The 17,314-nt window shown below is 46.0% G+C and overlaps 1 protein-coding gene across 3 annotated transcripts in view; it reads right to left on the bottom strand.

Annotated features, from left to right (window-relative positions):
• CEP57 (centrosomal protein 57) overlaps positions 1-17,314 on the bottom strand; it is a 447,591-nt gene that overhangs the window by 353,625 nt on the left and 76,652 nt on the right. For all 3 annotated transcript variants that reach the window (XM_078656986.1, XM_078656987.1, XM_078656984.1), the window contains exon 3: positions 16,923-17,102. In XM_078656986.1, coding sequence (XP_078513112.1) covers positions 16,923-17,102 — 180 coding nt within the window. The remainder of the gene's footprint in view (positions 1-16,922; positions 17,103-17,314) is intronic.

Here is a 17,314-nt window from a genome sequence, read left to right as displayed (position 1 = left end):
AAGTGTATTTGCTTTTCACTCCGCAGCGCTTGTGAAACATGTATGTATCCAGATGAGACGACACGAAGTACTGAAAGGTTCCTGTCTAACAAATGCATGCCGATCAGGAAGCAAATCTTTGGCCTGCATTCTTTTTCTGAAGCACATTTCAGGCTTTTAGATAAGAGAAAAAATGTGTAAACAAAGCTCCTCTTTCGTTTTATTTTTAGATCCAAACAAGTCACAAATGAGGAATGTTTTGCTTTGATGGTACGGGCTATAATTCATCTCTTTTTAAGAAAGGTAAAACTCTCTGGCTATGTGTTAAATACTCTGTGGCAGAACACATCTGTAATTAAATGCTTTAACCTCTTTGTGCCAAATGCGAGCAAATCACGACTAAGGCTGATTTCTCAAAACAGTACCCATTATCTAACGCACACCGCACGCTCAAAATTAAAAATACTGACGAAGAAAAAAAAAACAAGATACTTCTAGACTGGGCTGAGTAAAGTTTAATTAGCAAACTAATCTGTCCTGTTAAACTAGGGAGGCGGGGGAGCAGATCCCTCTGAAGCACAGCCTCGCGGCCATGAAAGAAGTGAAAAAACAGCAGGGATGTAATAAGGGGGGAGGAGAAGTGAGGCCGAACGCGCGCTGGGGTGAATGCCTGAGGCCGAGCTGCCTGTGAGAGGGAGGCTGATCACTTTGATGTGGACGCGCGTTCCGCACCATACGAACTGTCAGAAATCCGCGATGGTTTCAGACCTTGGTTTGCCCTCAATACTCTCATCTATTAACCCTTGCGGGATTAATAGGTGAGACCTAAAAAGTACCATCAGAGTGGTAGACAGTGAAAGGATCTGGGCAGTAGCCAGAGGCTGGACACTGTACTTGAGCCAAGCTCCAAGCCACTTCATGGACAGGCATATCAGAGTAGAAGACGTCCGAAAGTCGACTTGGTGACTGTAACAAGGACAACATGCCTGGGGGTCGCTCTACTAACCCGGCTTCACCGGGCGGGTATTCACCTTGTGACCCCCCCCTCCTTTCTTTACAGCCAACATACCCGCCGGTCTGGAGTGGACCCAACGAACTTTACAGTTGTGACGCAGAGGAGGAAGGATGCGGCCCCTTTAACTGGCCCAGGACCGGTGAGGAGGAGGAGCCAGGAGACGACATAAATGCGGCAGGTGGAAGCACTCAGGTGCGCTTGTTCACCGGAGGAGCGGAGGTCGAGTGGGAAGGAGCGGCGTGGAGCGAGAAGAGAGGAGAGGCGTGGAGCAAGAGGAATCAGAAGAGCGAAGCGAGGACAGTACCCGGTATACCATCTACGGAGGAAGAAGGAGGCGAGTGGAGAGAACCGTCAGCGGCGCGGGAGCAATGAGGCCAACGGCAATACGAGCCGCCCAGCCGCACGCCAGGAGGTGTGTGGCTCTCAGAGGTGCATAAACGTATCACGGGCTGGGTTGGGAGGAAGAGTGGATCGGTAACTTAAATGTCTTCCCTTCACGTCCCTCGTTTCTTCACTAAGAACGGAGAAATTACTGTTGGTGTCCCTGCACCCCCTTCCCCGATTACCCGGTGTTACCTAAATACTTGAGACTGATACGTCCTCTCTAGTGTCTTCCCTCACGGCGGAGCGCTCTTCACCACGGAGACCGACGTGGGACAGACTCGACGGAGCCCCATCCGACGAAAGGAGGAAGGTATCCGCAGACGACCCAAAGAAGAGAGAAGCAGATCTCCGAGGAGGGTTCTTGTACGGAAGACGTGCACTGACTTTTTGTTCAATCAAATAAAACCTGCAAAAACCAAAACTCGACTCCTGCCCATTACTACCCACCCCGCTACAGTGACCAATCAGAAGCAAGTTAATTAGAGCCACGTTGAAATAAACGAATAGTAAGTTCAAGTAAGTATTGGGCGGGTTTTAAGCCTCTTAAGATTTTTCTTTTTTTAAAACAAGAGATATTGCAATCACTGTACAGGCGATACCTAAAAATTATCCACAATACATCATGGGCGAACGACTCGGGCAGAGACACAAGCTTCAACTGTCAAATGTGCTTGTAATGTGTTCCCAACCCTTTGGGGTTTATAACAGCCACATGCATAACTAGACAGAGACTTCCAGCATCTGGGAGCAGTCTGCAACAGAGAGATTTGAATAGGTAGCTGCACCATCCAGTGATTTATCAATGACTGTGGACTAATGTTTGAACACCAACTTTCACTCAATGCCCACGGGTATACACCGTAGACACGGACCTCAGCATTAAAGTTCACATTGCCAAGAAAAAAGTAAACCAAGATGGTGTGATAGCAGCTCTTTCTATTAAAAAAGTTAATTTGTTTCTCCCAGCAAGTGATTTCAGAACTACTGTTCATATGGTGGCATTAACCTGCTCTACTGCTTCCTAATCTACTTTAACGGCTCATCCAGGCAGAAATGTGACCATATCTTCCCCATCATAGGGAACACCACTAGCTCCCCTTGTTGGTTTGCAGAATCTTCAAAACCAATTGTGTAATTTAACAAGCCATCATGACCAGCAGCCCTACAGATCAGACGGACAACCCCACCATTTCCATCAGCTCTTGCACACCCGCAGCAAGGACACCATCAAAATGGAGGCAAAGAAGTACAAAAATTATTGAACAAGGCAAAATTGATGTAGCCCGGATCTGCAATAACAACGTATCTATCAGGTGCACCCCAAGCACCTGGCAACCCCTCGAGGTGAATAGCGCGCTCTACATATGAGGATTGATTGACCCAAGCTTGCTCAATTTTAGGAAAGAGCTGAAGATGCACCTTTTTACAGAACCTTATGTCACGATGTAGCAGCAGACAACTTCTGCTTCATCACAGAGGTACAAGTTCAAAGCATGACAAAGCTCAGCAGGCAACGGATGACTAAGGGGACTGCTTGGCATCATATACAATGTGTGCTTTACTCTGAAGCAGATTTGTTCTAGTAGCTAAGTTGTCAACTGAGTAACCTAGGAGTCAAGGCTTACCCTTGTAGCTTGACTAACAATGGTGAGATTGTGGGCAAATGACTTAATCTCCCTCTGCATAAAAAAAATTAAAATGAGAAATGGAACTGTGAACATACAGACTGCAACATTCTCAAGATCTAAATCCTCACTTCAACTTGATCTACACAATCTTTTAACATCTCACAACACCTGCCATAATGTACAGGAGGCTCAAGTGGTATGAATATCATTAAACACATAGATAAATACAGTTCAAGCTGAACCAGAGTGTTTTTTTTATAGCCTGATTATGGGGAACCCAAGGGAACTAAAATGATTAACAATTAAAAGAGGTGTGTTAGTCTGACAGACCATGTGGAGTTACTGTCAGTGGTGGACATAGGTTTGCCACTTTGGGGTCTGTCTGCAGATTCTATTGGAGAAACATCCCACTAGAGGGAATTCCAGGTTTTTCTTAAACACCACCTCACCAACATTCAATCAAAACTCACCTGAAACAGCTCATTACGAATAAAACTGATGAACATGTGAAAAAAATCAAAACCCAAGCTTTCGGGTGTGATCAAATTAAATTCTCATAGACTAAACATCTGTAGTGCTCATACACGAATACCATTCTGACTTGATTTCACAAGTGTAACTATTCAAAACAGTGCTGTAAAATCTAAACATATAGAGACCTAAACCTCTCCAACATGAACAGTCATGTGGTGTGTAAATGCAAATTGCTATGACAAAAATCACAAACAAATAGCATAAAATACGGTAATTTAATGCATCACAAATCTTCAGTGAATCTAGCATATAATTCCCAAACGTAATCATTAATTCACTTCTCTGACAATCACAGCAGGAAATCCTCATGTCAATTATCCTTCTTTACGGTTTATTCAGAAGGTGCCAATGAGAAGGTTTAGAATGAAAATGTTACACACCTGTAACATAAATTCTTCAATGTGGAAGATCAGAAAATCTCTATGTGTAAGTATAGAATTCCAGAAAAAAAGAGAAATAGAGTGGTTCCCAGCCACGAGCAAACAATACCTAGGCAAAGGTAACCGTTCCTTTTTTATCTTTAACAAACCCCATGATAAAAACAAACTCACCAGGAAATCAAAATTGGTGTAATTGAGGAGGAGCTTGGCGGGCATCCGAGATGGCCGCTTGAGCACAGCGCTCTCCGGACCCTCGCCACTCCCGGCATTTTATCCTGGCTGAATCCTGATTTCTTGCAAGAATTCGTGTGGAGGACGTTTGGCTGATTACCCTGGCACTTTTCAGAAATTGATTTGGATCTCGTATTCCTGAGATATGGTGATCTGAACTTTTGGGCTCCGCCCTTGAGGTGCGCCCGGGACGGGGTGCGGTTCTGTAGCCGTCCTGGAATTGAACAACAACGGCAGCAGATCTGGCCTTGTGGGTCCCCCCTTCCTAAGTTTCGGTTTCGATTCTGTTCCGACTTGGGCCACGGGTGTGAATATCGTGCTGCGGCTGAGACTTGGAGGCAGATCGGCTGTTGGGCTTTCATGTGACCTATTTGCTGGCCTGGCGACCTCTACCCGAGTTGTGCCCCCCTTTTTAGTGTACTTTTGATCCTGTACTTTGGGTGTCGGGCCCGTCGACCCTGGTGGCTTGTCCTGTGACGCATCTTCAAAATGGCGGGCAGAGGGGACAGAGAGACGCGCAAGACGAAAACACCTCTGCGCGGAGCACCAGTTCAATCAAATGTCATGGACCGCTATACCCATTCTAAGGGGTCCCCCGGAGCTGCCCTGCCTGGTTTCAGTACAGCGTCCGAACGAGTTTTGGAAGAATCGGCGGAGCCCTCCCTACAGGACATCATGGGCGCCATCTCGGGTGTGAGGGAATCCATCGGCCTACAGTACGAGGCCTTGGCCCATAAACTTGACACCGTGGCTATTGAGGTGAATCTGATTCGTGCTGATCTCGGCAAGACGAATGAGAGGGTACAATCATTGGATATTAAATCGTCTAGCCTCACGAAGGACGTCTCGGAGCTCCAGACAGAGGTCGGTAATCTCCGTCGGGTGAACGACTTCATGACCCGACGCCTGGAGGATTTTGAAAATAGGGCACGTCGCTGCAATGTTCGCCTGGTTGGTGTACCGGAGAACCCTGAACCCCACTCGGTGGATCTCCTGGTTGAGGATCTGGTCTTGAACCATCTCGCCCCTTCTGGTCTTACAAAATTTTTCACGGTGGAACGCGCACATCGTGTTCCAGGGGGCAAAGTCAAGCCGGGAGCCCCGCCGAGACCCATTGTAGCGAAGCTTTTTCATTATAGAGACCGGGACGCTATCCTGCAGGCCTCGCGGGTGAAGGGCCCGGTGGCCTTTGAGAATGCTACGGTGAACTTTTACCCGGACTTTTCCCAACAGGTTCAGAGACAACGTATGGAGTTTCGTGGTGCCAAGAAACGTCTTCGGGATCGGGGCCTACGCTATGCAATGCTCTTTCCCACCAGACTTCGGGTCGAATACAATGAGCGTACCCTTTTCTTTGATCGACCAGATGCTGGTAATGACTGGCTGGACTCCTTGCCTGACCGTCCTCCTGAGACTGAATCCGCCGCTCACCCTGGTGGTGCCGAAGGTGGTGTGGAGATCTAACTGTTCGGCTCTCATGTCTTATTTTGAATACATTTTCAGGAGTGTTGGCCGGCGTTCCTCTACATTGTGATTATTTTGTCTTTCGTTTGTTATTTTTTGTTCTTGCTGAGGTCAGGAGGAGGGTGGAACGGAGACCTTTCCTCCTCCGGGGTCTTTGTGTAGAATAGGGGTTCTTGGGCGACAGGCACACTGCAGGTTGGGGTGGCTCTTTAGCTTTTTGCAGGGGTGCAGGGTGGGGGGTGTTTCTCTTCAGTTTGGGGGAGGGGGGTTGGGAAGTTTTTTCTTTTCTGTGTGTTGTTTTCAAGGCGAATTGCTCCTGTGTTTGCTGCTGTTTCTGATGTCTAGCTCACGGATGAGGGGTCTTGGCTCGGGCGGATGGGATGGGGGTAGAGGGTTGAAATTCGTTTCCTGGAACGTTAACGGCCTGGGAGATCGCATTAAGCGCAGTGTGGTCTTGAAATGTATACGACGTTTGTCACCGGACATTGTTTTCATGCAAGAAACCCATTTGATTGGTAATGTTTGTTATGCAATGAATAGATGGGGCTACCGCCTTGTGGCGCACTCGGGGTTTACCTCCGGATCTAGGGGTGTGGGTATTCTTGTTCGAACCTCCCTCCCCCTGGCGATTGATGAGGTGATTCAAGATGACCGTGGGAGATACACTGTCTTGGTGGGTAGATATGAAGGCCGCACCCTATCTCTCTTCAATGTTCATGTTCCCCCGGGTTTGCAGACTTCTACTTTTACTGATTTGGGCCGTGTTTTGTTAGGTCTCCCTGATAGTACTCTCTTCCTGGCCGGTGATTTTAATTCGGTGCTTTCCGGCCTTCACGATCGCCATCCCCCTAGGGATACCCCGCAGGCTCAGCAGTGGTTGGGTGGGTTTCTAGATACCTTTGGCCTTGTGGACTGCTGGCGACTGTTGCATCCTACTCAGCTCCAATACACTTTCCATTCTGGGGCTCATGGCAGTCTGTCTCGGCTGGATTATCTCCTGATGCCCGCGGCCCAGTCGTCGGCGGTTCGTGAGATTTTGCATTTGCCAAGGGGTATTTCTGACCACTCGCCGCTCTGGCTTCGTTTCGAGGTTGGGGTAGAGGCGGCGGGCCGAGTGGCTCCCATTAACCCTTGGTATCTTTCCTCCCCTGAGACTCGTACCCTCTTGCTTAAGTCCATGGATGCATATTTCCTGGAAAACGAGGGGTCGGTCTCTTCGGCTGTGACCCTGTGGGAAGCCTTTAAAACTGTGATTCGTGGACAGGCCCTTTCCTTGATTGTTGAAGCTAAGAAGGCTGGGAGGAGGGAGGTGGTGGACCTTGAGGGGGAGATCTCTGCTTTGGAGGACGAGTTGGAGTCTGGTGTCACGCCTGAGAAACTCCATGCCCTGGGTCTAAAACAGTTTGCATATAAATCTCTGGTCACTGACGCTGCAAAGGTGATGTTTCGTGAGCAACTAGGCAGATTGTACGATGTGGGTGATAAGGCGGGCAAACTCCTAGCGTGGTTGGACAAGAAAGAAAGAGTTAATCGTGTGGTGCCCGTGATTCAGTCTGCGAGTGGTGAGAATGTGATTGATCCGACTGCCATTGTTGATCGTTTTGCGGAATATTGCCGTGTTGTATATGCTCCCGTGTCTGTGAGGGATGTTGCTGACTCCCGCCTTCTTCTGCGTGACATCACTTTGCCCTGTGTCACCGACTTGGACCGTATTGCTTTGGACTCCCCTTTTACGAATGATGAGATAGCTACTGCAGTCCGTTCGCTCCGTTCGGGCAAAGCATTGGGCCCGAACGGTTTGCCTATTGAGTTGTACAAGTTACGCCCCGATAAGGTGGCGCCGTATCTTCGCGCCATGTTTCTAGAATCTCGTGAGCAGAACATACTTCCCTATGATCAGCGTCTGGCGACAATCGTCGTCATCCCCAAAGAGGGTAAACCACGTGACCTCTGTTCCTCATATAGACCCATATCCCTATTAAATGTTGAACCCAAGGTTTTGGCAAAACTTTTGGCGACCCGTCTCCTTTCGGTTCTCGGGGATTTGGTCCATCCGGATCAGTCTGGCTTTATCCCGCATCGCAACACTGCTTTGAATTTACGACGCCTTCACGGCGTGCTGGCGAGGGCGGGGCTTTTGACTGAACCGGCCATTTTGGCGTCCCTGGATGCCTCCATGGCCTTTGACACTGTGGAGTGGCCCTATTTATGGGCGACTCTTGAGAAATTCGGATTCGGGTGCGAGTTTATTAGCTGGATTAAGTTGTTGTACGCGGAACCTCTGGCACAAGTTGTAGTAAACGGTAGAGTGTCGGCTCCCTTCTCCTTGGGCAGGGGTACCCGCCAGGGTTGCCCCTTATCCCCGCTGTTGTTTGCGCTCGCTCTTGAACCGTTAGCGGCCTGGCTCCGGTGGGAACCGTCCCTTAAAGGGATTCGTTGGGCCCCGGACTTCGAAGACCGCGTCTCGCTTTATGCGGACGACATCCTCTTGTATCTTACTTCCCCTCGCAAGTCTTTATCTGTTTTATTTGACGTTCTTGCGTCCTTTGGCGCTAACTCAGGCCTCGTCATCAACTGGACTAAGTCCTGTGTATACGTTTTATCTGGTATCTTGCCTCCGTTGCCGAGTAGACTTCCTCTTCAGGTGGCCCGGGATGGCTTCAAATACTTGGGGGTTTTTGTTACCTTGGACTCGTCCCTTCGCTTTGATCGTAATCTCCTTCCCCCGTTGCTTAGGCTACGTTTGGACGTTGCCCGTTGGCGCAAACTTCCCTTGTCTCCCCTGGGTCGGGCGGCCCTGTTTAAGATGATGTCACTGCCGCGGTTTCTCTACGCTCTCCAGAATTATTATGATCCTATCCCTAAGACCTATTTTCGGGAGATTGAGAGCCTTCAGAGGCAGCTTATTTGGGATGGGCGACCGCGCATTGCTCTCGCGAAACTTTCCATCCCGTGGTATGACGGGGGCATGGCGCTCCCCGACATTAAGAGGTACTACTGGGCTTCCCATCTGTCCGCTATCAATCACGCTATGTTTTCGCCAGGTCGTAATCCGGCGTTTGAGATGGATAAACTTCAGCTTCCGGGAGGTGACTTTAACAGAGTGCTCTATTCTCGCTCCGCTGGGCGCCATCTTGTGGGACCTACATTGACTGCTTTGACGGCGTGGCGTGCCGCGAATGTGAGCTTGGGCTGGGAGGATCGCTTGACGTTGGCAACGCCGCTTTATGCTTCAGAACGTCTGGGCGGTCTTTGGTCTTCCAAGGGTTTCGACCGTTGGGACTTGATTGGGATTTCTAAGGTGGGGGATGTGTACTCTAAGGGTTCTGTGCGACCGTTTCAGGCCCTCCAGGCTGACTATGGCCTGAGTGGTCGGGAATTCTTTCGTTATTTACAGGTCAGGCACGCTTTGGCTTCGGTATTTGCTCCTGGTGAGATTCCGCCTGACTCTTCCCCCCTTGAAGACCGTGTCCTTGACGAACATCTTCCTGATAGCACTATCTCCCTGATTTATAAAAAGTTGATTAACAATCGGACTGACTTATTGGCCCGACTTCGGGAAATGTGGATGGGCGATGGGTTAGAACTTGATGATGAGGATTGGCAATCGGCCCTCTCCTCCCCGAAGGAGGTGGCTATTCCGGCTCGTCTCCGTCTGGTCCAATTGAAGATCCTTCATCGGGTGTACGTGACGGGACCGCGACTGGTGGTGATGGGCTTTTCCTCCGATGGATTGTGTAAGCGTGGATGTGGTTTGCGTGCTACTTTCCTGCATATTCTTTGGGAGTGCCCGATGGTGGCTGCTTATTGGGTGGCTGTGCTTGATCTGATGGCTGTGGTGACAGGGGTGTCCTTGCGTCCGGAACCTCGTCGCTGTCTTTTGAATGTTTGGGAGCCCACTGACTATTCGGTGACACAGACTAGATGGGCCACCCTGGGCTATATGGTTGCGAAGCGAGATATTGCACAACTCTGGGGGGCCTCCAGGCCCCCTGACCTCTCGAAATGGGAGGATAACATGGATTGGTCCATGTTCCGTGAGAAAACTGTCTATGTGGCCAGGGGCAGACCCAGGGCATGGGTGAAGGTGTGTGGTCAATGGAACGAATACCGTGGCGACATTTGTACTCCTCCCCTTGTGGACACTATCGAGATTACCCTGTCTCCTTAGGCTAGCGTTCTCGGAACCTTCATATAGGGGCTGAGCTGGTGTTTCCGGCTCCCCCCCCCCTTTTTACTGACCTCTGTGCCCCCCCCCCCCCCGAGCTCCTTCGTGCTTAGAATTTTGCTACTGCACTTCCGTTGCTGTCCCCCCCTTGCGTCCCTTGAGCTGACCTTCAGTGATACACTTTCGCCTTTTTTGTGTGTTTGTTCTTTTATATACATAAAATCTGTTTTTGTCCTGTATATGATGTGGAGTATTGCATTGTTGATTGACTGTTACCTCTGCGGGCATATATGATATGTGTCTACTCCTTTTTAGCGGCCGGCCCGTGTGGTTGTAGGCCCATCCTTGTACTTTCTTGCTTGCTCAAATAAAGGTTTTATAAAAAAAAAAATATAAAAAAAAAAATTGGTGTAAAAATACATAGTTGCATTTATATACAATCATTTTACTTCCCCCTTTTAAATGAGGTGAAATGAAAGCAAACTGTTCACACGGGTGGAGGCAATGAGTAAGGTATTTGTGCAACACTTCGAACAGTAAAATAGTGAAAACACACCACAAAAGAAGTGTACAAAGATTTAGAAAAATAGAGTAACTTTTCATAAAGAAAACAAGACCAAAACAACAAAAATACAATTTATATGACTTGAGATATTGAACTGTAAAATTCTGCAGTGAAAATAGCACAAAGCGCCAATTGGGTATATATGGTCCCGACGGACTGGGACAAAGTCACCAGTTCAGGCGGACCATGATGAAGTGCAAGCTAGATACAGGGACCTAATTAGGCCTACTGAACACAGCACCTTAAACTCTGGTTGCGAAGCGTTGCATGGATCTGCGTCGAAGAGGAGTTGAACAACCAAAGCTTTGCGTCTGTTCCGAGATGAGCCGAGGCTAGGGTGCAAGGTCCTGTTGCATCGTCGTTGAGGATCCAGTCAACGAGACTTTCAAAGCGAAGTCCAGAGTCCGGGATAAAGTGCATAAAAAGCGATGTGTCGCTTCAGAGGAGCTGCAAAGCTGTGATGCGGACCTCAGTGTCGTCGCCGAGGGTGCGGTCAGCGAGAGATGCGAGAAGCTGGACGGTGGATGTGCTTTGCCAGCGAGGCGATGCAGCAGTTCTGAGGACGGCGATGAAGATCTTTGCAACAGGTCCAATCCACACAGCAGCAGCAATGCATTGCTTCTGCTCAGGGATGCCACACTCAGCCGAGGAGATGCAGTGGTTCTGCTCAGGGATGCGTCACTTAGCAGAGGAGATGCATAGGTTCCATTCTTCCCAAGACAAACAGTTGTTTAAAAAACGATTTTCACTTTCTGTGTTTACTTATGCCTGTGCCTGTGGTTGTTACAGTTAAAAATTGTAGGTTTAGCCTGCCTGTAATTGCAAATTCTATCACCTGTGTTGGGTTTTAAATTTGTGGTTTTCCCTGCCCAGGATTGCCTCCATTTAGTGTGTTGAATTGTGGGATTTGCAGTTCAACCTCTGTCTTAAGTCCCTCTCATTCCTTGGTGACAATTCTGTTTTCCTGTATGTTAAAACAGTGCACTCCCAGTGTGTTCACAAGCCAGTGAAACCAGCCCCCTGCCTCCCCCCCCCCAGCAACAGGGATTTTTCTACATCAGAGGGTGCTTCTGTGAGCTGTTTAAACTGTGTTTTACTAGGGCCTGTGCACTTCGTTTTTTGGGCAGCAGGGGGAGTAAAGTTTTATTCAAACAGTATTGTTAGATTTCAAGTTAGTGAGGCCCTTACCTGCTGAAGTCCAAAGTGTGGATTGAGCCTGTCTGTCTCCTAGGAGATTCTGAACAGGAGAAGCAGCTTCCAACTCCCTGGCCAGCAAACCTTGTCTGAAGTTGCTGGGACCTTATATGGTCTGCTAGAGGTTGGTACATGTCTACACTGATTGGTGGTTGTATCTGGTGTTCCTATTGGATTAGGGTTAATGTCCTCATTGGTTGGGTATTAGAGGGTTCTGATTGGTTTCTGGGTCTGTGATTCAAACAATGTAGGGTAGGTGCTAGGGTTAGGATTTCTATTGGCAGTAGGGACTAGGGCTTCCTATGTTATTGGTTGTTGGGAGTAGGGTGGGACTAGGGCTAGGGTCAGACCTTTAATTGGAAGTAGCGATTAGGGCTTCTGGTGTGATTGGTTGCTGGACTAGGTGTGGGAGGGTAAGGCTTTCTATTGGAAGTAGGGACTAGGGCTACCTGTGCCGTTGGGTGCATGGACTTGTTTTGGGACTACTGGTAGGGCTAGGGCCTTTATTGGACGTAGAGATCAGGGTTTTGTAACAGATTGGGTGCTTGGACTAGGGCTAAGATTGGCTGTAAGGTCCTGGTCTCCTATTGGGTCTATAGTTTAGGGTTAGTGTTGTGATTGGATAGTGCTAGGGCTCCCATTGGCTGAAGGGGTCACCTGATTACTAGGGCTTTAAAAGGCCAGGCTTAGGGCGTCTCAGCCCGGGCAGAGAGGACAAGGGCAGAGAGGACAAGGGCAGAGAGGACAAGGGCAGAGAGGACAAGGGCAGAGAGGACAAGGGCAGAGAGGACAAGGGCAGTTTCCAGTTTGAGCCTGTTAAGGGCAGAGAGAAGGGGGGCAGTTTCCTATTTGAGCCTGTTAAGGGCAGAGAAGACAAGGGCAGTTTCCTGTTTGAGCCTGTTTGAGACTGGTCGGGACTAGGACCAGAAATGCTGCCCTTTTTCTCATTTAGCAATACCCAATCACACCATCCACAAACAGAGCAACAGACTCACACCAAATGTACACCACGCACAACACTATGCACAGATTAATGTACCAGCCTGCACTAAAAACCTAACCACATTAGCACACCCTACTATCCCAACTACCACACATATCCACCATCACCTACAAACAGTACACAACCCTAGCCTATACCACTAACCAATACACTCATCACTAACACAACACCAATCAACACCATACATAACTACATCCAATTCAGACACACTCTCCCTGCTGTAATTACACCTAACAGACCACCTTTTATCACTAACAAACGTATAATCATCCTTCCATCAGTTGTCCAACAAACACCCTCCTCTCCCTTCTACCATAATAACACTAACGCACAACACAAACACTGCACACCACCACACTTTGTAACTCTTGCAACCAACCAGTCTAAGATGAACACTCTCACCTCTACTTCATTCCCTCCTACACACAACATACACTCTACTCATAAACACATCACCACCCCCTCTGTCACATCCTCCTACCACAAACAATACTACGCTCAATATATCTTCTAGCCTAACCTTCTGACTCATCTCTAACTTCTTCTACTACTCCTTCCAATGCACTACCCTATCTCTCCTCCTATACATCTATCAATATATCCTCTACATCCACTCTCTCATTTATCCCAAGCCCCATACCACTACTATGATTGCCAAAATAACCCTTTCTAGACTCTCTCCTACTCTACCCCTCCTTGTATCATCTGACACCTCTTTTACTATGCCGATCCCCTAAAACAAACCTTTCTAAAGTCTTTCCTCGGAGTCCTCCCCTCCAGAACTCCTTTTTACTCATCCAAAAGCCTCCTCCTATTGCTAAGACCTAAAATAAATAAATACAATCTTTCACTCTTATCCCTCCACTATCCTTTTCAATCGAAATTAACAGACTAACATGTTCACTTCTCAAATTCCATATTAAACTATACTAATATACTCCCCAAATAACTGAATAACATATCCACTACTCAAATTACTTCATATTTTTTTACTATACTAATTTTCAACAGTAATCCTTTCTGGGTTCCGGAGTGGCGTGCTACTCGCCAGAAAAGCGATTCAACACCCATCAGGGGTAACAAGTGCTATATGAATGCAAATCTTTCTTCCCCTTTTATCCCTCCGCTATCCTTCTCATTCAAAGTAACTGATTAATATCCACCACTGAAATTACTTCATATTTCACCATATTAATTCACCACTAAGCCTTTGTAGGCTTCCTGAATGGCGTGCGTCAACAAGCGCTATATAAATTCAAACCTTTGTCCTCCTCTATCCTTCTGCTATCATGCCAAATCCAAATAACTGATTAACCTATCCACCACTTAAAATGTACTTGCATGTTTCACTAAACTTATTCAACACTAATCCTCTATGGGTCCCGGAGTAGCCTGCTACTCGCCGAAAAAGCGCTTCGACGCCGCGTCAGGGGTAGTAAGCGCTATATAAATGCAATTACAATGCAATACAATACCCTAGAGGGACTTAGGCTATTAAAAAGGAAGGTTTGGGCCTGGCAAAAGGTTTATTTTTCAAAGTCAAAATGGCAGTTTAAACTGTACATGCAGGCTCTGCAATGGCAGGCCTGAGACATGTTTAAATGGCTACTTCGGTGGGTGGCACTATCAGTGCTGCAGGCCCACTAGTAGTATACAGTTTACAGGCCCTGGGCACACCAGGCACTTATAAGTAAATTAAATATGCCAATTGGGTATGAGCCAATGTTACCATGGTTAGAGGAGCAAGCACATGCACTTAAGCACTGGTTAACAGTGGTAAAGTGCTCAGAGTCCTAGGTCAGCAAAAACGAGGTAAGAAAAAATAGAGGTAGAAGGCAAAAAGTTGAGGGGAAGACCACCCTAAAGGCTGACAAGTCTAACAATCACCATGCAATTGACAACCTGCACTTCCACTTTACTGCAGTTAAGAGCTACCCCTATGGTACCGAGTGGCGCTTGACACGTCCGTTTATTTGAAAGATCTTGTGACGAAAGTAGGAAGACTGAAAAATCCTGCTTCGATTCCAAATGAATAAAGGTGGATTGATGCTCTGCATCATGGCATTTTTGTTACTATTCATGAATATTAAAAAGAGAACAGTTAGCAAGTTAATTTCAAGGGAGTAGTAAAGCCTTGAGGAATGGAAGAAACATTTATCAAGATGGTATGAACAACTGCAATTTATATTACCTGAGAATATTTAACTATTAGTGAGTCAGCTTTGAAGACAAGTGTCTTTCACTCTAAAGGGCAGGGTATCATTCTGCAATTATATATGAAACACCCATGAACAAAGTCTAAGACAAGGTCTTAAACTTTAGACACTCAAAGATGTTCTAATTCATAAATCCCTGAGATACCGTCCATCAACAAATAGGAAAATCCTAGGTAACACTGCTGTATCACTTTGTGCAGATCTGTACTCAAACACCAAACATAAGTTCTATCTTCTAGAACATCTCAAAAGAGATCTGCCAGTCCCTTACAGATCACATAGACCAACAATCACATACCAGTACCAATATACAAGGGTTCAACAAGGTGGAAAGCAAAGGAAACAACCATTGAGAAAGCCAATACGTCTGGCCTTGGCCAACTGATGTAGTAGTTATTTTTTTTATTGCAACCATACACTATAAAGAAGAAGGAAAAACATCATGACTGCCTACATATGCTGGTCATAGTAATAAAAATTTAACATTTAAAAGGAAATATCTATTTCTTATATGTTTAATAGAATATTATGGATGCTTCCTATAAGGCAGGTGTACAGTTCTGGAAATTCTTTCATTTTAATGCACATCAAAAGCCAACTGTACCTTTTCTAAGGTACTGTTGGCTTTTAATTACTGAAACTAGAGACATAGTTTGAACACACATTGTTGACTGAAAACAGGGGAAAATGCAAAGAAAAAGACATTGTGAAGTACTGTATCAGCCGACTAACCCAGGTATAGAAGTGCACTTTAAGGTGGGTATAAAAATATGATTTGGAAAATGCTGTAGTGAAAGCGAAAACGAGCCAATGGCTAAAGTATTTGATCCTTTGTCTCATGCTGCAAGAACAAATGTGAATACAACAGAAATGACCACGAGATAACTAGTGCTGATCCAAAGCCCTTGTGTCTACGTGTGTATGCATGTATTTTGTTTCATGTACACCATTTTTTAAAACATGAGGCTGTCGGAAAGAAAAAGCTGCCTATAGGCCAGACCTAAAAAAAGGCCAGAGAATAGACACATTTGGGCAAATGTTTCAGAAAATATGGGCCTGTCCAAGTACATGCACCATTGGCCCGTACAAACAGAAAAGGAGCTTCAAATCAAGAGGGGCAACGGCCTCAGTCACATGCATACAGTCTGGCACCACAACATGCAATCTCCCTATGAGAGTGAGAGATGATTGGAATTTTTTTTAGGAGATCTCATTAGGATGCGCCCAATATTATAGTGGCATATTATCTGGTCACAATATGAGGCACTCCTTAATAGGTCAATAATTACATAATGTTTGTTTTAGGATTATGCCTCGACAATTCCATGGTTTAAATAGGTCTTTTTTTTATTGACTGGGAAAATCAACACTTTTCAATGATCCATCCTCCCTGCTGGATGTCTCTAAGATTGAAATTAAACACCTTGCATCAAACATGTTAGGAGACTGTAGATTTATTAAAGAATGTGGAAAGCCTGGTGTTCTACATTCTACCTTGCAGTGTGCATATAATGATATCCAATTCTATCTGGAACATGTGCAACACCCCAAGCATAGATTTGTGCTAACCCATTTTAGATGTAATAATATTCACTGTTTTTGCTCTTTTCTTCAAGTAAATGATTGGTCGGACAAACTGGTTATCTGCCGTGAACAATGTACATAGCACTTTACTCTGCATTGTAAATATTTTGATTGCAAATTTTAAAGCCACCATTGCGAACATATAATTTTGACAGGGAAGACCATTGTTGCTTTTTCTGCAAAAACTACATTCCAATGAAGTTTGTTTTGCTGTGTCCAAATTTCTGTGGAGGCCTATTTCAATATGTAAACATATGTGTGGGTAAGGTGTTCTGAATGTTTTTTTATCTAAGCTTACTGTTCTGTAGTACATCAACTATAGTGCTACGAATGTATGGATTTTTATCAAATTGCTATTTTATCTTGTAAACTTTTAAGGTTTTAATATGAAAAAAATTAATATAATATACTTTGAGTGAGAGATGCCTATTACTTTTAAGGCGTTGCTGTCCTGAAAAAACAAAACAAAGCTAACAGAATTCCAACAGCTGAAAATTATCATAGTGGGTGAATCTGGGAGGTACCCCAGTGCTGGTGTGCAGCCATGATCCTAAAGTAAGTTTAACAGTAAACATACCGTCTACGTGTTTTGGGACATCAGTCTGAGAACTCTCCTTGCTCTTTGCTTGTTGATCAACCACTTTTTTATACTCAAGTGCCTCTTTAGAGATGGTTTTCATATTCTCATCTGCTTGAATTCGCTCCAACTCCAGCTTTCTGATCTTTTCTTGTAGATTCTTTAGAGCTGAAAATATAGCTGACCAAAGCCAAGTTAATACATGATTAATTCAATCTTTAGATACAGTTTTGGTAAATAAATATTTTCTAAAAGTCAAGATCATATAGCACATAACACAATTAATAACATTTAGAGTTTTAGTTTGTGTGAGAAAAAGGATTCCATTCTCAGTATAAATGTTACAAGGTGCCCTCAGTGTCAACTTTCAACACCTAGGGCCAAAGGTACTA

The sequence above is a fragment of the Lissotriton helveticus genome, chromosome 8 (genome assembly GCF_964261635.1).
Source record: "Lissotriton helveticus chromosome 8, aLisHel1.1, whole genome shotgun sequence".
Lineage (NCBI taxonomy): Eukaryota > Metazoa > Chordata > Amphibia > Caudata > Salamandridae > Lissotriton > Lissotriton helveticus.
Note: the sequence above shows the minus strand (reverse complement) of the source record. Positions and strands in the feature narration are given on the sequence as shown.